The sequence below is a fragment of the Leucopleurus acutus genome (genome assembly GCF_964270905.1).
Source record: "Leucopleurus acutus genome assembly, chromosome: 16".
Classification (NCBI taxonomy): domain Eukaryota; kingdom Metazoa; phylum Chordata; class Mammalia; order Artiodactyla; family Delphinidae; genus Leucopleurus; species Leucopleurus acutus.
This window is the reverse complement of record NC_139158.1, coordinates 1,502,048-1,528,487: the sequence shown is the minus strand read 5'-3', so window position 1 is coordinate 1,528,487 and position 26,440 is coordinate 1,502,048. Positions and strand designations below refer to the sequence as shown.

At 59.3% G+C, this 26,440-nt stretch overlaps 4 protein-coding genes across 4 annotated transcripts in view; 3 read left to right on the top strand and 1 right to left on the bottom strand.

Moving 5' to 3' along the window:
* The window catches only part of SNX8 (sorting nexin 8), a gene marked incomplete at both ends in the record, with an annotated part of 39,072 nt that extends 31,420 nt beyond the window's left edge, over window positions 1-7,652 (top strand). Inside the window, 5 exons of the mRNA XM_082856543.1 lie at window positions 17-149; window positions 3,608-3,676; window positions 4,626-4,775; window positions 5,026-5,175; window positions 7,542-7,652. Coding sequence (XP_082712669.1) covers window positions 17-149; window positions 3,608-3,676; window positions 4,626-4,775; window positions 5,026-5,175; window positions 7,542-7,652 — 613 coding nt within the window. The remainder of the gene's footprint in view (window positions 1-16; window positions 150-3,607; window positions 3,677-4,625; window positions 4,776-5,025; window positions 5,176-7,541) is intronic.
* A 3,018-nt stretch (window positions 7,653-10,670) lies between these two features.
* Window positions 10,671-16,212, bottom strand: NUDT1 (nudix hydrolase 1). The gene is made up of 3 exons (XM_082856648.1): window positions 16,049-16,212; window positions 11,325-11,470; window positions 10,671-11,055 (listed from the first exon to the last, which is right to left on the bottom strand). The coding sequence occupies exons 1-3, from the start codon at window positions 16,198-16,200 to the stop codon at window positions 10,883-10,885; spliced, it is 471 nt and encodes a 156-aa protein (XP_082712774.1). The 5' UTR covers window positions 16,201-16,212; the 3' UTR covers window positions 10,671-10,882.
* Window positions 16,213-17,720: 1,508 nt separating this feature from the next.
* Window positions 17,721-23,360, top strand: MRM2 (mitochondrial rRNA methyltransferase 2). The gene is made up of 3 exons (XM_082856215.1): window positions 17,721-17,761; window positions 19,326-19,615; window positions 21,655-23,360. The coding sequence occupies exons 1-3, from the start codon at window positions 17,754-17,756 to the stop codon at window positions 22,092-22,094; spliced, it is 738 nt and encodes a 245-aa protein (XP_082712341.1). The 5' UTR covers window positions 17,721-17,753; the 3' UTR covers window positions 22,095-23,360.
* Window positions 23,361-24,545: 1,185 nt separating this feature from the next.
* Window positions 24,546-26,440, top strand: part of MAD1L1 (mitotic arrest deficient 1 like 1) — a 318,780-nt gene continuing 316,885 nt past the window's right edge. Inside the window, exon 1 of the mRNA XM_082856688.1 lies at window positions 24,546-24,576. The gene's annotated coding sequence lies outside the window, so the exon portion shown is untranslated. The remainder of the gene's footprint in view (window positions 24,577-26,440) is intronic.

The following is a 26,440-nucleotide window of genomic DNA, read 5'->3' as shown; positions in this document are numbered from 1 at the left end:
TTTCCTTTCTCCTCAGTGCTTTAGGGTCTGACACGACCCCGCTCCCCTCCTGGGCCACTCTGAACAGTAGCACGTGGGGGTCCCTCAAACAGGCGCTGAAAGGCCTGTCCGTTGAATTTGCACTGCTCGCTGACAAGGCTGCACAGCAGGTGAGTGGGTTTGTTCTCCGAGGTGCTTGTTTCAGAGAACACTGTGCCGTGGTGTGCAGGAGCGTCTCCTTCTCAGATGACGTCACGGTTGAGTCCTGGGTGAGTGGCAGCAGTTCTCGGTCGGAAGGGCGCGTCCCCGTCTGCTCCGGGTGGGGCCCCCTGTGAGTCCTGTACGCTCTTGAGAGAGTTGCTGGTGACGTGGACAGATTGGGTTCTGGTCTCTGAGATCTGACCTTGCTGAGATGAGATGTGCTATGTCCCTGGAGATGTAACCTTGCACTTCCCAGGGTGTTCCGGGTGGACCCAGGTTGCTCCCATGGTGCTGTCATAGCCAAGCAGCATTTGGCCACGTGAAAGCTCATCAGAACAGCCAAGCTCCCAGCACCCCCAGAGGATCCCCCCGTGTCTCGCCCTAGACACCCAGCTTACCTCAGGAAATGCTTCTGCTCTGTGGGCAGGTGGTGTTTGTGGAAATCTGCAGTCTTGTAGTCGTTGGGGTTAATTAGCAGATACAGTGTTTACCATCCGAGGGGAATGTTCATCGGGGAGCTTTTATGCTATAAAACCGTTACATGATTTGGAGGGTGAGAGTTTGCTTCCTGGTGCTTGGGGAAGTGGGCTTTAGGTGGCCGGCAGCTGGTTTTAAATGCATTGAAGTGGAGGCCTTGCTACCCGGCTGGGGCTCAAGGCTCCTTAGTAGCGAGTCATGGAACCACAGCAGCGGGGGGGTCTGGGGGGTTGTCAGGCTCCAGGTGGGACGCTCAGGTGCCAGGACAGCTCTAAGTGATGAAAAGGGAATCTGACCACGTTCCTGGCGTGGAAAGTGCTGGGTGTTCTTCCCCTGTGGTCCCCGTGCCTGAGTGTGTCTTCCAGACACTGAGCGTCACGTGGAATTGGCACCGGGGCCCAGTCCATCTCCAGGTGAGAGGAGCCCACGTTTCCATGGCGGGCGGGGTGGGGTTGGGGACCAAGAACGTGGTGTCAGAGGACTGGCTGGGTAGAGAGGCGGGCGAGCTCGGGCAGCCTGCTTTGTGCTGGCCTGTGTCTTGTGCTGGGACCGCGCTCGGGCTGCTTTGGTCCCTGGGTACTTTTCTCTGTGATTAGAAACAAGGGAGCTGGCCTAGATCATTAACAGCTTTTTGTTTAACCCTTGGCCCTGTACTCAGAGCTGAGTCTGTAAAACATACACACGAAGCTGTTCTGTTGTTGGGACCCAGGCCCTGGGCCCACAGCTCCCTCTTGGACAGGTAACCTGGAGGGGGTGCACAGAGCGGGGTGGGAACCCCAACTCGATCATTTCCAGCATCTTTTCTGATTCAGACTTGGATGCTGCTTCTGCCCTGACGAGGGGAGACGGGCGTCAGGCTTCTGACGTGGTGCGGTTTGAAGTTCCTCCTGCCTCTGAGGTTCCTCACAAATGCTGCTTTGCAATGTCATGTCTGTGTGGTGCTGTTTCCTGAATATCCCTCATTGCTCTTGGTGGTTTCTATGTTGAAGTGAAATCAATACAGTTTTTTTTTTTTTTTTTTTTTTTTGTGGTACGCGGGCCTCTCACTGCTGTGGCCTCTCCCGTTGCGGAGCACAGGCTCCGGACGCGCAGGCTCAGCGGCCATGGCTGACGGGCCCAGCCGCTCCGCGGCATGTGGGATCTTCCCGGACCGGGGCATGAACCTGTGTCCCCTGCATCGATGGGCGGACTCTCAACCACTGCGCCACCAGGGAAGCCCCCCATCAATACAGTTTTAACACGAAACTGGATCAAATGGCCTGTCAGGACTTTCATCCGTCAGAGCTAGGGTTCCACTTCACTCTTGCTGTGCAAGTGAAGATATCAGAAGGCTAGTTCTAATTCCGTTTTTAGGTATCACGGTTTTATTCTCCCCAGACCTGGTAGGAGACCTGATAACTGTCTTCCAGCCAGACCAGTGGGACTCACGGTGGGGCTGTCTCTTCCTCGGTGCCGGGGCGTGTGCCTTCTGTAAAGGCACACGCGCTGCTGGTTAGGGTCTCGCACAGCATCAGAGCAGAAATGGGAGCAAATGACACACGCAGGAGTCCCCCCTGCTACACACCCGGGGAGGAACCTCTGTTCTCCTGTGTCCCCTGCCCAGTCAGGAGGGACAGGGCACCTGTGGCCATCTGGTATTTCCCTTTCTGAGTTGAAAAAACCTGCAACATGCCTGTTATTTTCCTGTCACCTTACTGGCTGGAACCTTGACTGTGGGTGCGGGATTGAATGGCTGGGAACCTCTGGGCTCAGCGGGCCCGAGGGCCCAGGGTCCCCTGAGTTGGTGCTGCAGCTTGGGTGGAAGCCCCCAGCTCCCGTCCAGCGCTTGTGTCCCCATCGGTCTTGGACTTCTCTTCATTTCTTCTGCCTGCACCCTCCTCATACCAAGTCTGATGTGTGGTTTATGGGGTGAACTTTTCATTCTCTGCCGTGGCTGGAGCTCTAGAGGTTTTAGAAGGGGCTTGGTTTCCCGGAGGAGCCAGTGCTGTACTTGGGAGAGGTGCTCAGCGCACCCGGAAAAGGGACTTGACGCGTATTGGTGGCTGAGGGATGTGAGGGTGCGAGAGCCCCCCAGCACACGTGGCTGGGACCGCAGAGCTAGCATGGGGGGTTCCCTGGAAACCACCGTAGCCTGACCGTTGCTGTGGCGACGGGGGGAGGGTGCGTGGTGGCCTGCAGGCCCGTGTTTGCTGTGCCTGGAGCAGGAGGTGGAGAGACGGCGCTTCTCCCTCATGCTGCCCTCCCTCGTCTCCAGCCACCAACTCTGAGCCCAGAGCAGCCCAGCCCAGGGCTTTGGCACTGACTCCTCCTGCCCGGGAGCGGCTCCGAGCATCGGTGCCCGTTGGCCGTGTGGACGTGGCTCGTCCGTGCGAGCGGCGCTGGGCTGCACGCCTCGTGGGTGCGGTGGGTGACTCCGGGAGCGGGGCTTCACCCCGTCGTTACCAGGACACCCAGTCGGCGAACAGCCCCCTCCCATGACGCCGTGGGGCCCCCCGCGTCAACCTGGGTGCAGAGGTGTGTGTGGGGTCCGCGCCCCCACGTCTTCAGACTCAGTCCCGTAGCCGCAGACCCTCCCCTCGGCCCCTCGCAGGCCGCGCGTCTCTCCCTCTCGTTGGAACCCCAGCGATTCCCCTTGTCCCCGGAGCATCCCTCCCACTTGCTTGCCCGTTTAGACCCAGCCCCGCTGTCTGCGGACCGCCAGGCTGCTGGGCGGGTGGGGAGGCGAGCGGATGCGAGGTGGGCACAGGGCACCCGGCCCTTGTTCTCGTCCACCTGCGGGTTCTGAGGCTACGGCCTCACGTTGGCGGGCTGTCGTGTGGACGGGGCCCCCTGCACAGCTGGCCCGCGGTTCTGGGGGCCGAGCCAGCCCAGGCCCGCGGTGGGTGTGCACCCCTGGCTCTGGGTCCTGTGTGCTCGGTCGGTGTTGGCCCACCTGCCGTGTGTTTTCCAGGGCAAACAGGAGGAGAACGACGTGGTGGAGAAACTGAACCTCTTCCTGGATTTGCTCCAGTCCTATAAAGTGAGTCTCGGCTGCTGCCTGGTCAGGGACAGAGCTGTTGAGAAGGCTGCTGTGACCTTTCAAGGGTGTGACTCTGGGGGACGTGGAAAAAGAGCCTGAAGCCGGGGCTGCGGGGTGCAGATGGGCCTCCTGCAGGTCCCGGGGGCGGGGGGTGTGCGTCCTGCAGGGTGCTGTGGGCAGGCCTCTGGCTTCCCCGATGTGAGAGCGAGGGGCGCGTGCGCGTGAGTGCGCGTGAGTGTGTGTGTGTGTGTGTGTGTGAGTGTGAGTGTGACTGCCATCGCGCTTTATAAACACACGAGGGGCTGGCCCGCTGGGAGCCGCCTCTTCTAGGGTGTGGAGGTTCTGGGAAGTCAGGCCTCAGCTCGGGGCGGGCGGCCTTCCAGCCATCGGTGGCGGGATGGATCGTCTGTGAGCCCTGAGGATCCTTTGGGCTGAGCTCAGGGGGAGCTGGCCCAGCGCTGGTGGGGAAGGTTCTAGAAGGGGTTCCTCTACTGGGTGGGACAGCAGCCAGTGAGTGGCCCCTGAAGTTGCAGCCCTGTGACTCCGTGGCTAGTATTCCCACAGGAATCGTGATCGGGGGCTACGTTAGGGCCCCGGGGAAACGCCAGCGCGTCGTCCTTTAGGAGACTGACCTTGCTGCTGGCGGGGCACTGGCTTCTGGAGGTCGGTCAGCACTGCGTGTGAGGTCCAGGGCTGTCCCCGCTCTGCGCTGGTCGTTTCCCCGTGGGTTTCTGGCGCTGCTGATTTGCACCGTGACCCCCTCACAGCTCGCCCCGGGTGGCTCTGCTGGACGCTCCCTTCCACGAACACCGAGAGTGGAGTGAGCGGGGTGCGTGTGAGCTGTTTCTAAGCAGGAAACGCCGTCCTCGCCCCCAGGCGTGGAGGCTGCGCAGCGGGTGCCGTCTGTGTCTCCCGCCTCCTGGGCTGACGTGCCACGTCCTCCCGGCAGGACCTGTGTGAGCGGCACGAGAAGGGCGTGCTGCACAAGCACCAGCGGGCGCTGCACAAGTACAGCCTGATGAAGAGGCAGCTGATGAGCGCCACCGTGCAGAACCGCGAGCCCGAGTCTGTGGAGCAGCTGGAGTCCCGCATCGTGGAGGTGGGCGGGGCGGTGGGCGGGCCTGAGGGTACCTTCCCACACCTGCCGCCGGGCCCCGGGCCGTCCCCTCCCGGCTTCCTGAGCTGCTGAGACGCTGACGCCCGGGTACCGGCTGACGGAGCCGGTGTGACCGGTGTGTTGCACGGAGGGGGGGCCTGGCCCTGGGCTCAGGAGGGGCGGGGTGTGGGCCCTGGCGCTCCTGCTTCCCACCGTGTGCTGGGCCAGTCGCGAGGGGCTCTCTGCTCTGCAGCAGGAGAACGTGATCCAGACGATGGAGCTTCGCAACTACTTCTCCCTGTACTGCCTGCACCAGGAGACGCAGCTGGTCCACGTCTACCTGCCCCTTACCTCCCACATCCTCGGGGCCTTCGTCAGCTCCCAGATCCAAGGGCACAAGGAGGTGGGTCCCCCACACACACCTGGCCGTCCGGGCCAGCGCCCTTCGTTCTGCAGCAGCCCTTCCTGCAGGTCTGGCAGCCCTGCGGCTGACCTTGAAGAGTTACTTAGGAAATGAGTGCAGTGGGTGAGCTAGGACTTGGAACCGTTCCCGTCCAAATCTGCTAGTCCCGTTGTAGCCGATGATACTCCTGACGTTGTCCTTGTGGCTCCTGGCGGGCGGGGTGGTGGGAGAGCAGAGCAGGACCGTAAAGGAAGAATTTCTTCGCTTCTGGAGGAGTTCCAGACAGAGGTCAGAGGCAAAGCACATGGAACCCCCAGGAATGAGAGCAGACAGTGGGTGTCGGTGCGAGGAGGTGCAGGGGGACCGCAGATGGGGATATTTCTGTGCAAACCCTGCTGAGCCCTTGAGAGGCGCCGTGACGGGCCGGGGGCCTGCGGGCTGCGCGGACGGCCGGGTCAGCCGCGGCTCTGGCTTGGGTGTGGCTCTTCGCCCACTGCCCCCAGGTGCAGCCTGGGGTGTGTGCGGCCAGGGCTGAAGGGACGCTTGCAAGGTCCCTGCCCGGTTCTGCGTTCGCTGGCCTCATGGTAGCCGACGCCCTCCTTCTCCCTGACGCCCTCCACCCTGGGCTCCCTCTCGGCTCTGGGGGCGCCGGCACCTCCTGTGAGGGACACACCTGCCGGGCGCCGCGTCTAGCTCTTTGATACGCAGGCAGGGGGCGGGGAGGTAGCGTAGGCTCAGACTCTCTGAACCTCACATCCTAGCTGTCTCAGCTTCCAGCTGTGCACCAGTTCTGAGCTCTGAACGGCCTTGGTTGGGTTGTTTAAGCTCTGCGCCAGTTTCCCCACCTGACAAGTGGCGTAGAATATGACCCTTGCAGCCTTCCGAGACCGGCTCGGGGATTTGGTGGAAGTGGGCTGCTTGGTCGTCGTTCCGTGCCAGGTCCTGTGGCCATGCTGGGCACACACCTGCCCCGCAGCTGTCCCTGACACCAAAGGAGTGGGAGATCCCGACAGGTCGGCCAGCTGGAGGGGACGGGTCCCACGCGGGGCCCCGGGGGTGGGCTGGGGTGCAGTCTGGGAAGCTGGCGACCCTGCCCGGAGGGCCAGGGAGGCTTTTGTGAGCAGCGCGTGGAGGGAGCTCAGACCTGCAGTTCGGAAAGGTGCCGGGCGGTGGCTGGGTGTGCGGATTCAGGGGTGGAAGACATGAGATGGTGCGTCCAGGCGGGAGGTGGCCGGGCCAGAGCCGCCTGGAGGGTCTGGTCAGCATGTGGTTAGTGTACAGGTCCCTCTCAGACTTGCTTTCAGAACCGCTGGGCCCGGGACTCAAGGGTCTGTGCTTTCAGTGGGACGCCAGGGGAGTCGGGCACGAGTGAGAAATGTTGCCCGCCTGAGACAGAAGTTCCTTTACTTTCTCTTAGTGCCTCAGTGACTTTTCACAGCAGCCTGAGGCCAAAGTACCGTTTTAATGGTTCTGTTTCTTACGTTCTTAGCTGCAGACAGCGTCAGAGCAGTGGTCCACGTAGCCTGTGACAAATGCTGAGTTTCCCTGGAGCGTTTCTCATAGTTCGTGGTGCCCCTGGAGTTCGCTGGGGTGCCCAGGGTGCCCTCGGGCACAGTGTAGGACCTGCAGGTGTGGCCAAGGCAGCAGCAGCGCTGGGGGAGGTAGGGCTGTACGCTGGTGAGACCTCACGGGCAGGTCCGGGCGGCCAGTGGGGACATTTCCTGACGCGATCCTGGATTTCTCCGCTGTGGGTGACTCGTGAGTGCCCCGGTCTCGAAACTCGGGGACTAGGCTCTGCTCCTGCCACACGTTCCCAGGGCCACGCTGCTTCCTGTTGTGACGCGAGCCCCGCTGCCCCAGTGCTGGCCTCGGACACGGGCCTCGCTGCTCAGCCTCCTTCCTCGCTGATGCCTGGGGCTGGGAGCTGTGGTGGCGGCCGCCCTGCTCTCGCTTTGCCCATCTCCGTGTTCCTCTGGTGGACGTTGTCTTGGCCTCTGAGCCGCCCAGAAGGCCGGCACCTGCAGACCTGTCAGAGGGAGCAACCCCGTGATAACATTTGTTACGTCGAGCAGACCCGTGCCTTTCTGTCCCCGTGCAGGGGTGGTGGCACGGCCACCATGACCTCTGGTTGCAGGTCAGCCCTTACCTGGGCTGGTCTGTGGAGGGGTGTTCGGAGCGCTGGGCCGCGACGCGGGTGGGAAGGCCGGCCCGCCCCCACTCTGGGAGCTCTGGGGGAGTTGACAATGCGCTGGCGTGACTGTACGGGCGTCTCCTCTCTCCGTGAGCATTTTAGGAGGAGAGAGCTGGTGCGTCAGGCCACAGGCGGCCTCCATCTCCTCACCCCGTGCTTCCCCTTCCTCCTCCAGATGAGCAAGGTGTGGAATGACCTGCAGCCCAAGCTACAGTGCCTCTTCGCTGGACCGCACGGCGCCCCAAGCCCACTGAGGTCCCCGCAGGACGGCCTGTCTCCTCACTAGTGCCGGGAGGATGTGGGCGGCAGCTCCGGCGCCCTCACTAAAACTTCTTTCCAAATGGTGTGTTCCTGTTTAATTCCCTTCACGTGGTGGCTGCCCCGACCCCGAGGGGGCCCAGCGTTGGGCTGCAGCCCCTCGTGGAAGAGCTGATGCCCGGGCAGGGTGGGGCCGGGTCCCGGTGGCTGTGGCTCCCCTCCCCTCGCGGGGAGCAAGGCCGAGGACGCGCGCTAGGCCGCCGGGCGTCCACGGAAGCCGCGGCCACACGGGGTCTGTCCCGGTTGCCCTCGACCCTGCCCGGCCCTCCTGAAGCACACCGTGGCCCGTCAATCTGGTGGCGAGAGTGTTGAGAGTCCCTGGAACGGTTTTCTCCCAGGACCCACAGAGGGCGAGGCAGCAGGGATGGTTTGCACACAGCAGATAGTGCAGGGGGGCGTGTGCTGGGGCCCATGTGCTAGAACAGTCGGGAGGGTTCTGGAATAGCTGAGCGGGGAGACGGGGGCAGGACCGTCCCCGCGGCCGGCGTGCTGCCGTCGGACGGCGGTGGCCGTGTCCGACACGGAACTGGCCAGCGAGACCTTATGCTGCGGCCCGCAGATAGCCCTGGCCACGCGAGCGGGGGCCCGAGGGTCCCTGGGCCCAAACTGTGAGCGTGGCAGCCCTGGTGTCTGTGCCCCTCCCTCCATGGCACGCACACGTGTGCACGCTCACACTGTGACCCTGTCGTGTGCCCGGCGGTCTGAGGTGCGGAGGACAAAGCGGGGACCAAAGCGTCTGGAGGTCCGTGAACCGGTGCTCCCGCCGTCTCTCCGGGTGCAGGCGGCTGCCCGGCTGTTCTTGGGAGGCCACGCCGTGAGCGTCGAGGCTGGCAGGGCAGTGGGCTCTGCGGGGGGATCTGTGTCGCTCTGGTAACCCTCTGTTACACCGACTTCGCTTCTTTGGGGCAGCAGGAACCCTCCTTCCAGCCTCCCTGCCACGCTTGCCGGCCCAGAGCCTGCTCCGAGGGGGCGGCGGTCTGGAGCCGGGTGGGCTTATGTCCGCCTGGGGCTGGGTGTGTCCTGCCCCGAGCCCCTGTTGTGTAAGTGCCCCCTGTCCTTCACGGTTCTCACTGGCTTGGGAGGGCGCTGGAGGAGACCGACTGCACCGAAGGTCTCTGAGGTCCCTGCCTTCCTGCAACACGTGCCTGGGGTTCTGGGGGTTTGCCCTTGGTGTGAGGCACGCACGTGGGACCCACAGGCTCTGGGTGACAGGCAGGCTTCCCTGGTGAGCTGACACATGTTACAGTCCAGGGCAAAGTGAGTGTGCCCACCGGGGCCTGGGCTCACCCACACGTGGGTTCAGGCGTGCGGGGAGGCCGGCTGCACCCCACCCCCCCGGAGCCCCACGGCAGCCAACGTGTGCCTTCCTGTGCCGGGCTGGCCGGTCTCCTGAAGGACGAGCAGAGGGGTGGTGCGCCCCCGGAGCCTGGCCAGCAGGGGCCGCCTGTGCCATGTGCCCCTCTGTGGGCTGCTTCTGCGTTTGATCCCTCTGTGGAGAAACGGGCTCCCAACCACTTTGAGTGGCTCTGTGCTGCCCGGCAGGTTGGTCCCCAGGTGCTGTGTACGCTTGAGCCGTAGGGCGTTGACCACAGGCCTCTGCTCTCCTGGCCCCGTGGTGGTGGCTGCTCCCCCCCGAGGTCTGCCCGTGGGTGGTGAGGGACACGAGGCCACGGGACAGCGGAGAGCGGGGAGACGCCCTGGCCGCGCGGTGGGTGGTGGCGCAGCGGCACGGAGGGTGGGGAGCGTCTTCCCGGTCAGGTTGAGGCTTGCCCTCCCCACACGGGTCACCAGGGAGATCTCTGACACCAAAGACATCAGATGCACTTTCCAGGAGAGAATCCTCCTGGCGGGACTGGCTCCCGCGTGGAAACCAGGAGCACGTTCTTGGTTGGAGGCCTGGCCTCGCTCTTCCTGAGAGGCTCACCTGCAGGGCACTTTCTGGTCCACCCGCTCCCCCCACCCCAGGTGCTGGAAAGGGGTCAGTGGGAAGATGCTGGAGTGACCGTGTCCCCCTCGTGTGGCAGCTGGGGGCGCAGAGGCACCTTTTCCACAAAGCTCCCCGCCCGCCCTCCACCTGGGCTGCCGCTGGTCCCAGGCTCGGCGGGCAGGGTTTTCTGCTCAGTGTTTGCTCGGGGAGGGGGAGGAGAGGCTGCCGCAGCTCCAAGGTGGGCCACGCACACCTCTGCGTCCGAGCTTTCCTCGTGCCCGGGAGAGCCTGTCACAGCCCCGTGAAAGGACGTCCGGTTCCGTCTTCCCGATGGGAGCCCTTCGCCGCTCCCGTGTCCCGTTAGGGCTGAGTGTGGCCCACCACTGCCTTGGCCTGGCCCGAGGCGTGCGCCTTCAGGCCACGCCCCTCCAGCCTGCGTCCAGCTGACTCGGTGCGAAGACGCAGAGTGGGGAGGAGGGAGGGCGTGGCCAAGGCAGGCTGCCGTGGGGACACGGGGCTCGGGCTGCCTGAGGTCGGTATCTTAGGCCTTTCCTCTTGCTTTGCGTTGAGTCTGGTTATGTATGAAGCACTTTATACGGCTGCAGGGATCAATGACCATCACACCCAGTTAACTGGAATTGTTTACAAATGAGCTACATTCCGAGATTTTTATCACTGAACTTACATGAACAACTATCATTAAACGTGTTTATAAAAGTCGGGTCAAGTTGTGAAGTTTTTGTGTGAGTGGTTGGTACCCCCCAGCCCCCTCCCCAGGGTCAGAAACCAGGACGAGATCAGCCTGTCTTGGGGGAGGGAGGGCGACCAAGTGATGGTACATTAGACGGGGGTTGGAGCCCTGGGCCCTGACCGCGCCTCGGTTTCCCCGTAAGGGGGGTGGTGAGAGGAGGATACGGCCTCTAGCCCACCCCCGGGATCCTGCGGCCCCGTGCACACCTATGCCGGGCCTCCCACACCAGTTCTCCCCCGTGGGACGTCCGAAAAGCCGTCCCCTCCCCTTTTGCGCCTGTGTCTCTTTCCCCCATCTCTGTCCGGTGGTGCAGGTCACAGCCAGGCACGTCTGGCAGCTCCCCGAGGATGGGACTTCGTGAGGCCCTGTGAGGAATGTTGAAAAAGTAAAAGAGGTTTATTTTCCTTTCCATCCAATCATGCGCCAGACAGACTGGAGGCCCGGCCGGTGTGCTGAGCCTGGAGCCACAGCGTGGCCGGGCAGGGACGCTCATGGCCCGAGGGACGAGCTCAGCTCTGTCCTAGACTGTGTCCACCTCGCGAAGCTTGTAGTCCAGGATGGTGTCGTGACTCTGGAACTTGAAGTAGCCGTGGAACTTCTTCTTCTGAAGCAGGAGGGGAAACCAGTAGCTGTCATCGGGCCACATGTCAGCGAAGGGGATCTGGTCCAGTTGGAACCACTGGGGGCGCATTTCTGAAGTCAGTGAAAAGGAACTGTCATCGATGTTCAATCCAGATTTTAAACTGACTTTTTGTGAGGAATTACTGAGTTATTCTGTGTGAGGAACTTGACATACTTTCATATTTAATCCTTGTGACTGTATCGCTTATCTTACAGAAGAGTAGGGAGGCTCCGGTGCTGGTGTGTTTCAGCACCTGCCCCTGGGGGAGGGGAGGGCTGCCGTGCCGCTCATCACCTGCCTCCCTCTCACCCGCCGTGAAGGGACGAGCCCAGAGACTCACCTTCGCTCTCCACTGGTGTCCCGTGGACACTGTCTGTGCAGAAGATGTGCATGTCCATCAGCTCGGGGTCGCCCACGAACTCAAACACGACCTGGCCCACCTTCAGCAGCGCGTCCACGGTCAGACCGCTCTCTTCCTGCAGCTCCCTGTGGGCAGAGGCGGATGGACACACCCGGACATAAGGTGACAGTTAACGCAAGGCGCCCACGCGGCACCCGAGAATGGTGCTGGGAGCATGGAGGGGCGGAGTGTGTACATGTGGCCAAGGGCTTGGGTTCGGGGACCGCTGTTTAGGGGCAGCCAGACCTCTGTAATTAAGCACCCTGGGCGCACCACGTGGCAGGTCAGGCCTGGCCCAGCTCAGCTGCTCGGAGGTCCCACGGGAGGCCAGTGCTAGAGCCAGGGGACCCCACCTGTCCTGCTTGGCTCTCCCTGAGGCCATCACGTGTGCGTGGTGCTCTGCGGGCTGCAGCCCCCGGAACCCGGCCCTGAGCCAAAGTCCTCCTGCCCTGTCCTGTCCCCGCACAGAGCTCAGGAGCAGACTGCAGGTTTCTACTGTCTCTTCTCCAGAGAAGGGGCTGTTTTAACTCCTGGTTCACCAAGGAGACAGGCCCCACCCCAGCCAGCTCACCTCAGCCGCGCTTGATGGTAGGGGATGAGCTTTGGGCCTGTCTCGCTGTGTGCCCGCTTCTCAGGACCCTTTCCCCCAGCTCAACCACCTGTGCTTGTAGGAAGGGGTCAGGGGGCTGATCCCACCTGAGTGCACAAGTGCCGGGCGATTCACGAGAACCGGGATGCCCCCCCTCAATTTAACAATGCTTCCCCAAGCTACATATTCATTGTAGACAGTCTAGCAAACACACAGACTCCTCACCCAGCAAGAACCCTTGCTACCACTGCAGTTTCCCCTTGGGGTCTTTCTCCTTTGTGCATCCCTTTTAAGAACTGCAAACATGCCGCCCGTACCTTGTACCTGTGCTTTTCACACAACACTGCAGAGCCACGTCCTACACTTCAAGGAATTCAACCAGCTCCTCGGCTGTTGTGTATCATAGAATAAAAGACCCACCTCGCTCATCACGAAACCCGCCGTGATGAGCGTCCTCGTACACGCCGTCTGCCACCAGCCTTTCACCCCACTGGCGGCCCCGTCGCCGTCATCCTGCGTCTCGTTCCATCCTTGGCAAGCGCTTTCTGGATGTTCTGCTGTGCTCGGGACTGTGGGGACCCCACCAGCCCTGCACCCGTGAAGCTCAGCACCTGTGTCTCCTGCTAGAGTCTCACTTCCCCACTGCCCTGTATTTATTTTTGTTGCTGTAAAAACATTCTAATTATACCTGACTATTTAGAGTGGTAGCTTAAAAAAAGGTCTTTTTAAGCTTTGATCTCTGAGTTATGTTAGGAACGCAATGCATAATTACTGCCTGTTGCCTGTAATGAGGAGTCAGGGAAACCAGTGTTTGTCAAACACGAGTGCTGGGTTAAACGGTCTTATTTAAATGGACGCCTTATTGAGCTTGGAATCTGCCCTAACCTTCCTGTGAGGCCCGGAGAGGAACTGTATCCATTTGCTGCCATTCAGATGCAGCCCAGGTGATGCTTTGGAAGCTGGAATTTATTCATTGAGATGGTTAATTAAAATTAGACACGACCTAAAAAATGAACGTGTGTTTTCACTTGCGAGGGTGGAAGTGGCTCCCCAATTAAATGTAACAGAAGCCTTCGGCAGGGCCCGCCCTACCTCTGGCAGCAGGCTGGCGAGCTCATTTTAAAACCGTCACCTGCTGATTTAATGTTTTGACTAATTCTGGCTCATCTTCCGGGAGTCCACGGCAGTGTATGAAATGTCAATGATGTCCTCGCAGGCAGAGCTGAGCTTGTTTCGGGCCGGGGTAACCAGGCAGCCGGGGGTGACACTGATCCAGTTTTGCTGACGTGTCTGACTGCATCTCTGGGATGTTCCCCACACGGCGGGAGACACGGGGGCCCTGCGGTCCGGAGCCCGCGGTGCAGCTCGGGGGCCGGCCGGCTGCACGGCCTTCCAGAGTTCTCTAACACAGTGCTCTGTGGGTGCTGGCCAGAAAGGGGGGCGTGTTCCACGCCCGAAGCTGAAACCTGGCTGTGAGGCACCCTGGGTCCCCAGGTGCCTGCAACTCCCTGCAACCCCCCAGAGGAAGGATGCATCTTCCTCGGTGCTCAGATGGCTTCCCCCCAAGGACGTCCAGCACAGAGGAAGGGACAACCAGTCTCCCGGCCACCTGAGTCTGCTGGCACGTTAACCCAGCTGTTGAAGTGGGGCCCACCCTGGGACCCCAAAGCGCAGTGCACCAGATACCCCCAAGGCTGCCGTGACCTCGCTGGTCAGGGCAGGACAGCAGGGCCTGGGGCCTAAGGAGCAGCCCCACGCACGTGCACGGAAAGAGGCCAGAGCTGCCCTAGGGGCCTGGGGCTGATGGCTGAGTCGTCCCCAAAGTGGGCGAAGCCTGTTGCTGCTGGAGTCCCAGGGCCCTGGGGTGGGTCTCAGCCTGCGCCCCGTGCATTAGAACCTGCCACCCGTCCCGACCCCCCCTGCAGGGGCTCAACAGTCCTTTGTCGGGGTGGTCCTGACACCCGGCTCCATCCTACACCCAGGCTGGAACCCTGGGGAGAGGCCGCGGGGCTGCTGGAGAGAGCTGCCCGGAGCTGACCCACAGGCCCTGGGCGCCAGCGTGGTACCATGCGGTCACGGGCAGACTGGTCTGCATCAGGTGCATGGTGTGGGCCCTGGGCGGTGCACTTCTGGCCTCAGTCTCAGGGTAAGGCCAACCCTGCCTAAAGGAAGGTCCCCCGGGCAGAGCATGGAGACCCTTAGTGCCCCGTGGCTGTGGAGAGGATGTCCCCCAGTGGGGCACGCTGCCTGCTGAGTGTGCCCTCAAGGGCGCCCGGGTATCAAAACGGAGCTCAGGGCGGCCTGGGAGGAAGGCCCTCCACAGCCCCACCTGCTGGACGAGGCCTCCGAAGGGCAAAGAATCACGAGGCTCTAAGAGGGTAACTGAGACCCTGATGCTAAAGCAGCGAGCAAGCCTGCACGACAACAGAAAGGCAGCGACCTCAGGACGGCGCTGCGATCTGTGGGGAGGCCGGCTCAGGAGCGAGGCTGGGGGTCACGGGGCCACCGCTCCCGTGCCTTCTGGCGGTGCAGCGAGTGTCTGCAGGGCAGCCTGCAGGGCCCAGCACGGCGTCTGCTCGGCTGCACCGAGTTTAACGCCCGGGGCCCACGGACGCTGAGCAGGTGGCTCAATGTCATTAGTCCCTGGGGCAAACACAGTAAAACTGCCACAAGGTATCACCACACCTGCCGGGACGGCTGAGATGGAAAGGACAGAAGATGCCAGGTGGCGCGGAGGATTTGGAGGAGGCGGACCTCACATGCCGCTGGCGGGACTTTAAATGAGCACAGCTGTTTGGCGGTATGTGCTAAGGCGGAACACCTCGAATTCTCGAGGGCAGCATCCACCGGAAAGACCATATAGGACCGTCCACAGCTACATCACTTGCAACTCCAACCCGGAAACGGCCCAAAAGCCCACGCCCGGGATGAGCAGGCTGCAGTGTATTCATAAACCGGACTGGACCACTGCCACATGCAGACATAATACCAGGAAGAAGCCACAGCTGCAAGGCTCTTTCTACAGGGTATTTCTGAATGGGCCAAACCGTCAACTGTGACAGAAGTCAGGGTGCAGGCTGCCCCCCTGGGGGCAGGGTCCACCCTCCAGTCCCATTTCTTGATCTACGTGCTGGTTAAATGATGGACCCATTTCTTAAAAATTCCCTGATGAAGACTGGCATTTTCCTACATGTACTTTATACTTCAATACAAACTTGACTTATAAAACGTCTTCAGTCCTGGCCTCATGACGGACAGAGGGCATAATTCGGTGTGATCAGAAAGGTGGCGGTTCTGTGAAGGAAGTCCAGAGGTCTATGGAGAAGAGCTGGGGGAGGGGCACCTTCTCCAATGTGAAGGCGGAGGAGGGGTCAGCCAGAGGAGGAGCCAGGAAGAGTGGGTGGGCAATGACAGCTTGGGGTGTCCGGTGGGGGGCAGGGATGGGAGCGAGGGGGCGAGGCCAGACCGCGTGGGGCTCAGTGGATGACACAGGAGGCTGGATTTATCCACACAAGCCTGCGAGGGGCAGGAAGGCAAAGGGGCTGCGGTCTGCAGGCCTGTGTGATCTCGGGCACACTGCTCAACCTCTCTGGGCTTCGGTTCTTCCCATGTGAAAGTGAGTGTGTCAAGGAAGAACTGAGACTGTGTGCGGAAGCTTCCAGACACGCTCATCACCAGTTCCCCTGAACAAAGGAAGGAGCCCAGTGACTGGCCAGTCCCTTGGCTAGAAAGAGGAAGCCAGGATTCTTCTACCCAAGCTACTGCACAGCAGCTTCCCAAATGTCCTAAAAACCACGACTGCAGAGCAGCAGCTAATGTGTGCTGAGCACGGACCATGTGCCAGGCCTCGCTCAGTCCCTTATGTTTATTTTCTCACTTAATCTTCACAACGGTCCTAAGAGGTAGGTACCGTTCTTACCCCCACTTTGCAAATGAAGAAACCGAGGCTCAAGGATTCGGTCTGGGCTCCAGGTCGCGTGGCTCTAAGTGGTCAAATCAGGGGCCTGGCTCTCCAGCCCGAATCCTTGTCGCCTGCGGGAGCTGGTTCTGCGGTCAGGCCTGCCCCTCCCCTCACCTCTTGGCTCCATCCTCGATGGTCTCTCCTTCTTCAACTTTGCCTCCGAAGCCGTTCCACCGGCCGGCCCCGAAGCCTCGTTTCTTCATGCCCAGGAGGACTCGCTGAGGCTGCAGCACGAGTACCAAGGTGTAGAGCCTCGAGGCACACATGGTGCCCTTGGGTTCTGCAGGGAAGGCAAGGGGTTGGGTCAGCTTGACCTGGGTGTGGACGGAAGCGTGTGTATTGCGGTGGCCAGGGGCCGGGTGGACAGGAAATGTGCTCTGCCAGGCACGGAGAGGCAACGTCCCCGCTCTGTCACATGTAGCAGGTTTTCTGGGGCAGACAGAGGCCTGGCCCCCAGAACCCAGGGGCATCAGTGCCCAGGCCCTTCGCTTACTGGGCTGATGCAGCAGGTCAGATGACGGCCCATCCCTTCCCCTCCCCACTCCTCGGCACAGGGCTGTCCCTGCTCCTGTGTCCAGGGCCCGAGCCCGCCGGGCACCAAGAGAACCCTGCAGTTTACCCAGCGGTTCTTGCGTCTGGCTTTTGGCCTTGGCCTTCTCATTACGGGGCCTTCTTCTGGCCTACTGTGTTCTGGTTTCTGCCTCTCTGCAAAAGCAGACCCCCAGATTCCCAAGAAATGCATGACTCCTGACAGTGGAGAGTCCACCCAGAGAGGCCTGGCTAGTCCCTACTCCTGTGACAGGTTTTCACACTCTGCTCACAACTGTTGCTGCTCTGGGACCTGGTGCTGGAGCCCAAGGGCCTCTCCTGCTCGAATGGGTTTGTGTGGTCCAGAGAAAGACTCGGAGGGTGACGTCGGCCACTGCTGGAGAAATGCTGGAAGAGCAGGACCAAGTTAGCTGTCGATCCATCCCCACCCCAGTCTGGGGCCCACACTGGACGAGATGCAGGATTCAGGACCAGCGATCCTCCTGGGAAGTTACAGTGTCTGAGAAAAGGGCCCTAGGCCTGGGTCCTGGTGCTGGCGGTAGGTCAGGCAGGAGAGGTGGGTCTCCTGTGGTCCAGCCTCCCTTTAGTCTGCGGACTTTGTCATGTCCAAATCCCTGGTTTCCTAAGGTAATTGGGATGCTGCTGCTGCTTCTAGAACTGTCAGCTGTCAGTGATTAGGCACCGATTATATACTTCCCCCAAATTATCCCCTTAACACACCCAACAACTCTGTGAGCTGACACTTACCTTTTCCATTTTCAGCCAAGGAAACTGAAGCTCAGAGAGGCTACGTTTGACCCCAAATCAAACACCGGAGCCAGTACCCAAACCTGCGTCTACCGCACGTTGAAGTCTAGTTGGCTACAGCTCTTGGTTCTGCCATCAGACGGGTCCCCAGAGAGCCCGCCTAAAGTCAGGGGTCGGGCAGCGCCCCGTGTCAGCCGGGTGGCCTCTGAGCGGGGTCGCCTGTACACCGAGGCCCGCGACTGGAGTTTAAAGACAACGCACGGTCGAGCGCCAGGCTCGGACTCCCGTGTCTGGGGCCTTGTCCGTGCTGGGTCTCCAGCCGCCCCCGCCCACCAGGCGCTCCCCGGCAAGTCGCAGGCCCGTCTCCCGTGGCGGCGCTCCCGGACTCACCCGCTCCCGGACTCCCCCGCTCCCGGGCTCTGCACGCGCCTTTCCCACCCGCGCGCCGCTTCCGGGGGCGTGGCCTAGGGCCGGAAGTGAGGCCGGCACTTCCGGTGGCGGCAGCAGGAGCGGGTCTGCGTTCATGGCTAGGTGAGCGGGGCGGCCGGTGAGCGGGGCGGTGGGTGAGCGGGGCGGCTGGCGCTCAGCCGGCATTTGTGGAGCACCTACTGCATGCCTGCGGGAGGCGGAGTGGCCAGGGGCCTGCCCCAGGTTTCCGGTCCGAAAAGGGGCGCAGAGCCCACCTCTTCCAGGCCCGGAGAGGGTCAGCCCCGACGAGGTGACTAGGGGAGACCCGCCAGCACGAAGCCGACGGTCGGCGAAGGCTCGCGGGGAGGGGCGGGCGAGCGGAGAGCTGGAGGGGGCTTTAGGAAGGAGGGGCGGGTGGGGGGGCGCCGCGGGTGGAGGTGAAGCTGTGTAGAGCTCCGCACGCCTGAAGCCTGCGTACCAGAGGTGAGAGGCCCACGTGGCTGAATCCAGGCCGTGGGATGGGGCTGGAGGCCCGCTGCCCAGATCAGGTGGGCTCGGGGCGTGTAACTCCGCTTTCCACGCCCCCGCTGACCGGTGGGATTAGTTCTGGCGCCCAGGACCACCCTGTGTCCTCTTTCCTCGAGACTCTTTACGCCTTTTAAAGGCAGCAGTTCTCCAAATCTTGTCACCATGTTTTCATGCTGAAGGAACTTTGGGCTGCTAGCCATGGGGCTAATGGCAGCCTTTTTCATCAGAAGAAAGGACGCAGAGCTTCCTTTGTCGGGTGGTTCTGAGACTTACATGAATGGAGGTGTGGCTACCACCCCACTTCCCCTAAGAGGCTTGGAAAGTGCGCTGCGTTCACACACGGGGTGAGTTCAGTTTTTTTAAGAAATGTGACAGGCCAGTCAGACCCGGTACTGGCCGCCAGAGCCATGGAACTAAGCAAGGGAAGGACCTGTCCTCACGGGGTTTTCTCAGAGTTTCTCAAAGCACAGTGGAAATTTCTATCCGCTGGGAAAGAATGTTACTTTCAGTAATTTTATCAGCATTTTTAACCAGTCTTGGGAAAACTTTGGTTGACACCAACAAGGTGACTACCATTACCGTTTGAGTTTTCCTGAAGAAACCTTCAGGAGGGAAAAAAACACCCTTGGGCTGAAGGGGAGAGGCCTGCCGGAGGAGCGTGCTCCGGCTGCCATAAGCCAGCACCCAGGACGGGCGACTTACAGAGCAGAAGTTTCTGGCTCAGTGTCTGGAGGCTGGAAATCTGAAATCAAGGTGTCAGCAGGGGTGCTTCCTGGGACATCTCGACTTGTAGACGGCCACCTTGTCCCTGTGTCTTCCTGTGGTTTTCGCTGTGTGTGTGTGTCTGTGTCCTAACTTCTCCTTACAAGGACACCAGTCATATGGGATTAGAGCCCACCCATGTGACCTCATTTTACCTTAATTACCTCATTTGAAGACCAGCCACCTCTTGAGGTGCTGGGGGTTGGGACTTGACCGTAGAGGCTTCGGGGGGATACGGTTCAGCCCGTCACACCTTCTTTCCGGCTGTGGGGCCTCGTCAAGTCACCTCTCCCTCTTGGGCCGCACTGTCCCATCTCTGAAAACGTGCGGATTGAGCCTGCGAGCTCCTGACCTGGTCTTTGCAGTGCCAACCTGCTTGTTCCTTTTTCCTCACCAGGTCCTCGAAGCTGGTGTGGGCTTCCTTTCAGCGTCAAAGGTTCCACACCGGTGGGAGTTGCTTCAAGGGCCGGACGGGCGCTGAGCACCTGTGGCTGATGCGGCATTTGAGGGACCCGTTTGTGAAGGCTGCGAAGGTGGAGAGTTACAGGTGTCGAAGTGCCTTCAAGCTCCTGGAGGTGAACGAGAGGCACCGGATTCTGCGGCCTGGCCTCCGGGTGTTAGACTGCGGCGCCGCTCCTGGCGCGTGGAGCCAGGTGGCTGTGCAGAGTGTCAACGCTGCAGGCACAGGTGGGGCCTCCCGACCACCATGGTTTAGACGCAGGCCCTGCCCTCTGCCAGGGGATGCAGAGCAGCTGAGCCGCCCCGTGAAGGCACATGCTTCTGCGTGGTTGTTCAGGAGGAACGATACAACACTGACATTTTCAGAGTGAGAGACAGGGTAGAAAGGGATAATGAAAGTGAAAATCACCTCACATCACACCACAGTAGTGTGTAGACTAATATACTGGTGTACGTCCCGTACCTTTGTTGCTGGTTCGGAGCCTCAACAGAGATATATATATATATTTTTTTGGCTGACTGATATATTGATGTCTTTCCATGACAGTACAACTGAGTCAACCTCAGGGGTTTCCAGGTCCTGGTCCTTGAAGCCCTGGGTTTCCTGGAGGTGCTCCTGGGGCTGCCCGGGGGGGCCCTCGTGGCTCTGGATTCCCCACTTTGGCTCAGCTTGAGGGACTTAGCTTTTATCTGTTTTACATTTAGGGGTTTTGACTAAGATCGTCTATATAAAAATGTTTCCTCTCACTAATAGATCAACTAACTATGCAAGGCAGGAAACTATGCCATCCTTTGAAACAGCTGCGTGGTATTCCAGGTAACGGTCGTACTGTTGGTGTTTACAGTCTCCCCATCTTGGGCACCAAGGTTGCTTTTGGGTGTGCAGTGCTGTGGTAACGATCCTTACCACTTGTGTTTCCTGCTGTGAAGTCTGAGGGTACCACATGCACTGGCATTATGACACATGTGAGGTTCACAAAGATCTCTCCCAGACACCTTAAAAACAGTTTAAAAAATTTCTTTGGAGCTTAGTATTTATCAGCTAAGTGAATGAATGAGTCAGAAACTTCTGTTCCTTTTCCCACCACTGAGTCTATCCACAGACTTCCTAACAACTGATTTTAGTGGTTCCTGTCCCCCTAATTTCTCTTCAGTAGAAGCAGGAAAATGCCGAAGTTTAACTTGTAGGAAGAGGTGGCGGAAGCAAAGAGCGTGTGGATCAAATGGTTTGGTTCTTTACTCCCAGAAGTTGCAAAAGCGGAACCAAAGCCATTTGCCTTTAGAGGACACTTCCTGGGGCTGTAGTATGTGGGATGTTAAAGGAGACACCAGAAGTGTATAAAATGGAACGAGAGATGTCCCACTAGCCAGGGCTGAAAATGGAGAGCTTTTGCCTTTGAAAAATGAGGTATCCTGCAGAATGCCTGGACTTTCAATCTTTAGATGGAGATAAAACGCCCCGCCCCCTCACCCGTGGAGCAGGTTTTACCAAGCCGAGTGAGCTACAAAAGAGTCTGTTCCCTTCATGTATCTAGCCTGTATCTACCCTGGCATGTAGGGAGCCCGGCGTGTAGGGGTGGTGCAGGGAGGGGCCCCCAGGGCTTGTGAAGAGGGGAGCTTGGAACGGGAAGGGAAGGGAAGGCAGGTGGAGCCTGGGTGCAGCGGCCGTGCGGGCAGGAAATCTTGTTTCAGGTGAGGTGAAACAATAACATCTTTTTCTTTCACCACTGGCATCACTCAAATATGGGCAGGGTATCAACTTTTTTTTACCTTATTTTGCATTTGTCCGTTTCCTCCCTCTCAGCTTGTTTCTGCTAGTTTCTGCATTGAAAGAAATTGGATTAAACTGCAGGATGGATTTGTTGATTTAATCCAGAGGCACTCTGTGCGCTGGTGTGCCGTTTCCTGTCTCAGTTTGTCAAAAAGAGCACTCAGATAAAAGCCCCTCCACGGGCCGCAAGGCTCAGGCAGTGCAACGGGGTCAGAGACGGCGCCAGGGCCCAGGCTGTGGCCGCAGGCCGGCCCGCCCCCTGGGGCAGCCACTGTTCCTCTCCGGGCCTCAGTTTCCTCAGAGGCAGCAGGACCACCACTCCCCACCACGTGTTTTTGTAGGATGTACAGAAAGTGGGGAGAGGCTTGTGTCCACATATTTGCACATTAGCTCCTTTCCTCCATCCTGACTTTTTATTTCTATTTTATTATTTTGCATTTATTGTTTGTGGGAAGATTCAGGGTGTAACTAAGCACAGTCACCGTTTCCTCCTTAGATCCCAGTGCTCCTGTTGGCTCTGTGCTTGGGGTAGATCTCCTTCACGTGTCCCCCCTGGAAGGAGCAACTTTTCTGTGCCCTGCCGATGTGACTGACCCAAGAACCTTGCAGAGAATCCGAGAACTGCTTCCTGCTGGGAGAGCAGATGTGATTCTGAGTGACATGGCACCCAACGCCACGGGGATCCGGGGCCTCGACCACGACAGGCTCATCAGCCTGTGCTTGTCCCTTCTGGACATGGCTCCAGAAGTCCTGCACCCTGGGGGAACATTGCTGTGTAAAACCTGGGCTGGAAGTCAAAGCCATCGGTTACAGAAGAGACTGACAGAGGAATTCCAGAAAACAAGGACTGTAAAACCTGAAGCCAGCAGGAAGGAATCATCAGAGGTGTACCTCTTGGCCACACAGTACCGAAGAGGGAAGGGGGAAGGTCTGTGAAGGAATGAGAGTTTCTTCTGCTGTTTCTGGTTCTTTTTCACTGCAAATGTAGCTTGAGCCCTTTCCTGAAGTGTGGCTGGGGAGATCCGAGCTTGATCTCGGATGCAGCGGGCAGGACAAATGGGGGACCTTTTTTTAAGCCCAAAAGATGTGACAAAACTATATTCAGTGTCCAAGACATATGATAAAAAAGTCTCTATAACATGATTCGTGAAGAGGAAGAGATAGGCAAAGATTAAAGGATGAGCAGGCAGACTGAGGGAAGGATAAAAACACTGGCAGTCGGGCTTCCCTGGTGGCGCAGTGGTTGAGAGTCCGCCTGCCGATGCAGGGGATACGGGTTCGTGCCCCGGTCCGGGAAGATCCCACATGCCGCAGAGCGGCTGGGCCCGTGAGCCATGGCCGCTGAGCCTGCGCGTCCGGAGCCTGTGCTCCGCAACGGGAGAGGCCACGGCAGTGAGAGGCCCGGGTACAGCAAAAAAAACCAAACCAAACAAACAAAAAACACTGGGAGGCAGAGAAACATACACACGGACACCTTTATGTAACTTTCTCTTCATACCCACGTTAGTATGTTACAGAGAAACAGGCTTCCACCCTTGCTCCAAAACAACCCACAGGTTTCCAGGTGTTATTTTTGGTTTACCGTGTAATGTAGAAAAAATCTGAAGTTTCAGTCTGGGCATTTGTGTCCATCTCTCTGGCGAGTGATCTGGAAATACATCCATTCTTCAAGCAGTGAGAGTTCTCAGAACAATCAGGGAAGACGTTTGGTATGAATTATGCCCGGGGTGGGTGTGCTTTGCTTTTCGCTGCGATTGTTGCTGTCATACTCCGGCCTCCAAAGACTTACAGGTAAGTACCAGAGCAAGCGGAGAAGTGGTGTGTGCGTTTGTTTCCTTCTACTCTTCCGGGAACTCGATGCAACTTTACGAAACAATACAAGACGTATTACTTTATGGAATTCCATGCTTTTAAGTCCATCTTTTGAAAAATTAATTTCTTCAAAACCATTTCCTGGAGGTATGCTCATCTCTTAAGAAGAGTTTATTGATTGTAATGATGATTAAATGTGTAGACCGAAAAAAGAACGCACTACCTAAAAGTTGAGAGTTATGTTTTATTTGGTGGACAAAACAGAGGACTTAAGCCCGGACACAGCATCTCAGATAACTCAGAGATTGCTCCGAAGCGGCAAGGGGGGAGCCAGGATCTATAGGAGTTTTAGCAGCAAAGACCAGGTAGTTGGAATATCAAATGATCACTGTTAACAAAAGAAAAGCAAGACATCTCAAGTTAAGGAATTTAGTGCTTTTCTACGTTTGGGAAGATGCCAGAGTCGGGGGAATCACTTCTTTGATGTGCACCTCAGCTCTCTGGGGCCAGCGTCCTATGTTTTCTCTTCCTGAGTTTCTTCGGTGTGCCGTTGGGGTGGCGGGGCGGTGAGGTGGCGGCTGCAGTGTCTGACGGCGGGCATGCTGTTTCCATCCCGAGTTCCCTGGTCTCACCATCGGGGGTGGCTGTAGTGGCTGGTGACCGGAACGTCTTTTATTTACTGATACGGCAGGCAGCAGTTTTAGTTCACAAATCCGAAGGATCGCTGGGGGAAAGAACAGATACCCAGGAATCTCCATAGGGTCCTAGGGTAGTCCAGATCACTGAAGTAGGCTGCAGGCCCGACTTCTGAACTTTTGTTCTATTTGCGCTCGCAGCCCGGTAATGTCGCCCAGAGCGCCTCCTGTCCTGCTTGCACCTCCCCATCCCGTTTCCTTCCGGCCGCAAAACCTCGTGTTTTATTCTCTGGAAGGGAATTCGGTGCAGACCCTCGGACGCTTAGCAGGGGGAGGGGTGGAGGAGGGGCCGGTGAGACCCGTTAGTGGACGCAGGTTGCTGTGGTTCCAGGAGGGATCTGCTGGCTGTGGGCTGACCTCGCCCCGCTCTGCCCTTGCGCCCTGGAGAACTGGGACCCAGACGACGGCATCGCGCCCCGACAGCTCACAGGGCGCTGGGAGCGTAGCTTAGTAGACCGGTTTTTCGCGTTGTTTTAGAGGGCCAGGGGAAAGTAAAAAAGGCATTCATTCAGGCAAATACTGTAGTGGCAAAATCTGCGGACTAGTCCGGCGGGCTGGAAAGTTTGGCCCTGCGAGGCCACCGTTGGCCGGTGCTGTTCCCACAATACGGTGCCAGGCAGCCGCCCAGTGGAAGCCTGACCCGCAGAGGCCTGGGCCACGAAGATAGTCCCACGGGCTGGCCTTTGGTTCCCAGTCCTCTCCGAGCGGGGTCTCCTGCGGGTGGGTGGCTATGGGGGCGAACACGAAGGCCCCAGGACCCGTTGGTGCGCGGGCCCGGAGTTTTACGGCTTGCCCCGCCCAGGTCTCGCGAGAGCGCTGGCGTACGTCTCGCGATACGCGGGCGTAAAAGAGGGAGATCTGAGCAGCGGCGGCGGCGGCGGCGGCGGCGGCACGGAGGCTGAGGCGTCTAGGTGAGCGGCCGGGGTCCTGGGAGGGGTACCGGGCTGGGCTTGGGGGCGGGTGCTGAGCCGAATCGGCGGGGTTCGGGCGAAGAATAGGCCGGGGCAGCCCGCCGGGTCTGGGTGCGGGCGCCGCCCCCTGCCCTGGGGCTCTGAGACGGCGCCCCCTCGGCGTCCCCCCTTCCTTCTTAGACCCCGGCCCTGGGGCTGTTACCGGCGCGTCCACTGTCTGTCCGCGTGCTCACCGGGGCCGGGGTCCCTGCCGGCGCGCCCCTCCGCTCCGTGCTCTGTCCTCCGAGCCTGGGCGCGTCCCGTGCAGCCCCCCAAGGCTTCCTCTCCGAGAGGAGCAAATGGAAATGGCCAGGGTTCGGGGGGCGAGCGAGGGCCGGGGCGGAGGCGGCCACGGAGGAGAGGTGCTTCACCGCCCGGCCTCCGGGAAGAAGGCGCACCCGCCCTCCCCCGCCGCCCCCAGACGGCCCAGTGCAGAGAGAGGAGCCCTTCCCCCAGTCCCGCCCTTTCGAGTTTACAGCACTGTCGCCCGCATGTCTTCACTTGAGCAGCGTGGGAGTTGCCTAAGTTAGGAGAAAGCAGACAAACGGGTGGTGAACTTAGGCCAGCGCAAGTGCCCGTGGCGGTGTGAAGTGGTGTTGCCGGATGGAGCGCAAGTGCCCGTGGCGGTGTGAAGTGGTGTTGCCGAGTGGGGAGCATCCTCGCAATTTCTGTAGGTGCCCTCGGGTGTCCTTTTGCCAAGGAGGGCAGTCGAGAGGCAGTGTGCTCTGACTCCCAGCTCAGGGGTCCGTTGAGAGCAGTTCACGTTCAGCGACTAGACTTCTGGAAGTGAGTGTCTTTGATAGAGAGCATGGAGTTTGAGCTTTCACCTTATCGCTTGCCTTATGGAGTGGTTTAGCTCCAGGCAGGTGAAAATGGACGTGTGCTTTTCATTCTGTTGTATTAAGTGCATCAGCTCTTGAGAAGAGGGTGTATTGCCTAAATTTCCTATCATGGGATGGAAAGTATGGTCCTGGTCAAACGGGAGGATTTGCCTTCCAGAGCAGAGCGCTGCTGCCTGGCTCCACGTGGGCCTGTGTCTCTCAGGGAGGCTCACAGCACTGTGAGTGCCCCTCCCCGGTCTGTCTTCTAGCCCATTTTCCATTTGTAGTATGAAGGAGAGGTAGAACAGCTGTGTTGTGCAGCGGTGGAAACGATGGCCTACAGAAGACAAGGGCTCTTCGTGCCCAAGGCCAAGTTTCTTGTTAAGTGTGAAATGCAGAATCAAACCAAGATTCGTCACCTTTTTTGGGGGCAGGTGTCTTCAGTCTAATACTTAGGGGAAATCAGTGAGAGCTGGCAGCTTTCCTCAGGGGAACACAGTATGCACCTGTAGGAATTCACACCTTTTGGCTGTTAACTCTGCCTAGGACACCTCCACACCTTCTGACCGGTAGACGGCCTGGTGTGAGGCTGGAATCAGCGCAGGGCTGGGGATGCGTGTTCTTTGCTTCTGCGTGTCCTGGGCCCTTCACACATTGGCCTGGGGAGTGCCCTCGACCTTTAGAGCCAGACAGACCCAGGTTCCGATCTAGGTTCTGTAACTTTTGGAGCCTCGTTTTCTATCATCTCTAAAAGAATGTGTGAGAAGTTCATTCATCTGCCCATTGTGATGATTGCCGTGTCATATGTTAAATTACAAGCAAAGTGATAGACTCAGCGGCAATAGCTGTGCCGTCTGCCATTTGGAGACTTCTTTTGGGCCCTTACAATCCTCACAACTTTGAAAAGTGGGATCCTCAGTGTACAGATGAGGAGACAGGTTCAGGAAGTTCTGGTGCCCAGTGAACGTCAGGTACCTTTCTGTGTGGTGCCTGTGGCTGAAATA

Bases quoted from the DNA above. Each gene is read 5' to 3' on its own strand.
- MRM2 (XM_082856215.1), top strand. The intron at 19,616-21,654 runs GTGGGGCCTCCC...TTTCCTCCTTAG, and splicing joins TGTCAACGCTGCAGGCACAG to ATCCCAGTGCTCCTGTTGGC.
- NUDT1 (XM_082856648.1), bottom strand. From the start codon at position 16,200: ATGTGTGCCTCGAGGCTCTACACCTTGGTACTCGTGCTGCAGCCTCAG. The intron at 11,471-16,048 runs GTGAGGGGAGGG...CTCTGCCCACAG, and splicing joins ATCGAGGATGGAGCCAAGAG to GGAGCTGCAGGAAGAGAGCG. The intron at 11,056-11,324 runs GTGAGTCTCTGG...CACTGACTTCAG, and splicing joins GACACCAGTGGAGAGCGAAG to AAATGCGCCCCCAGTGGTTC.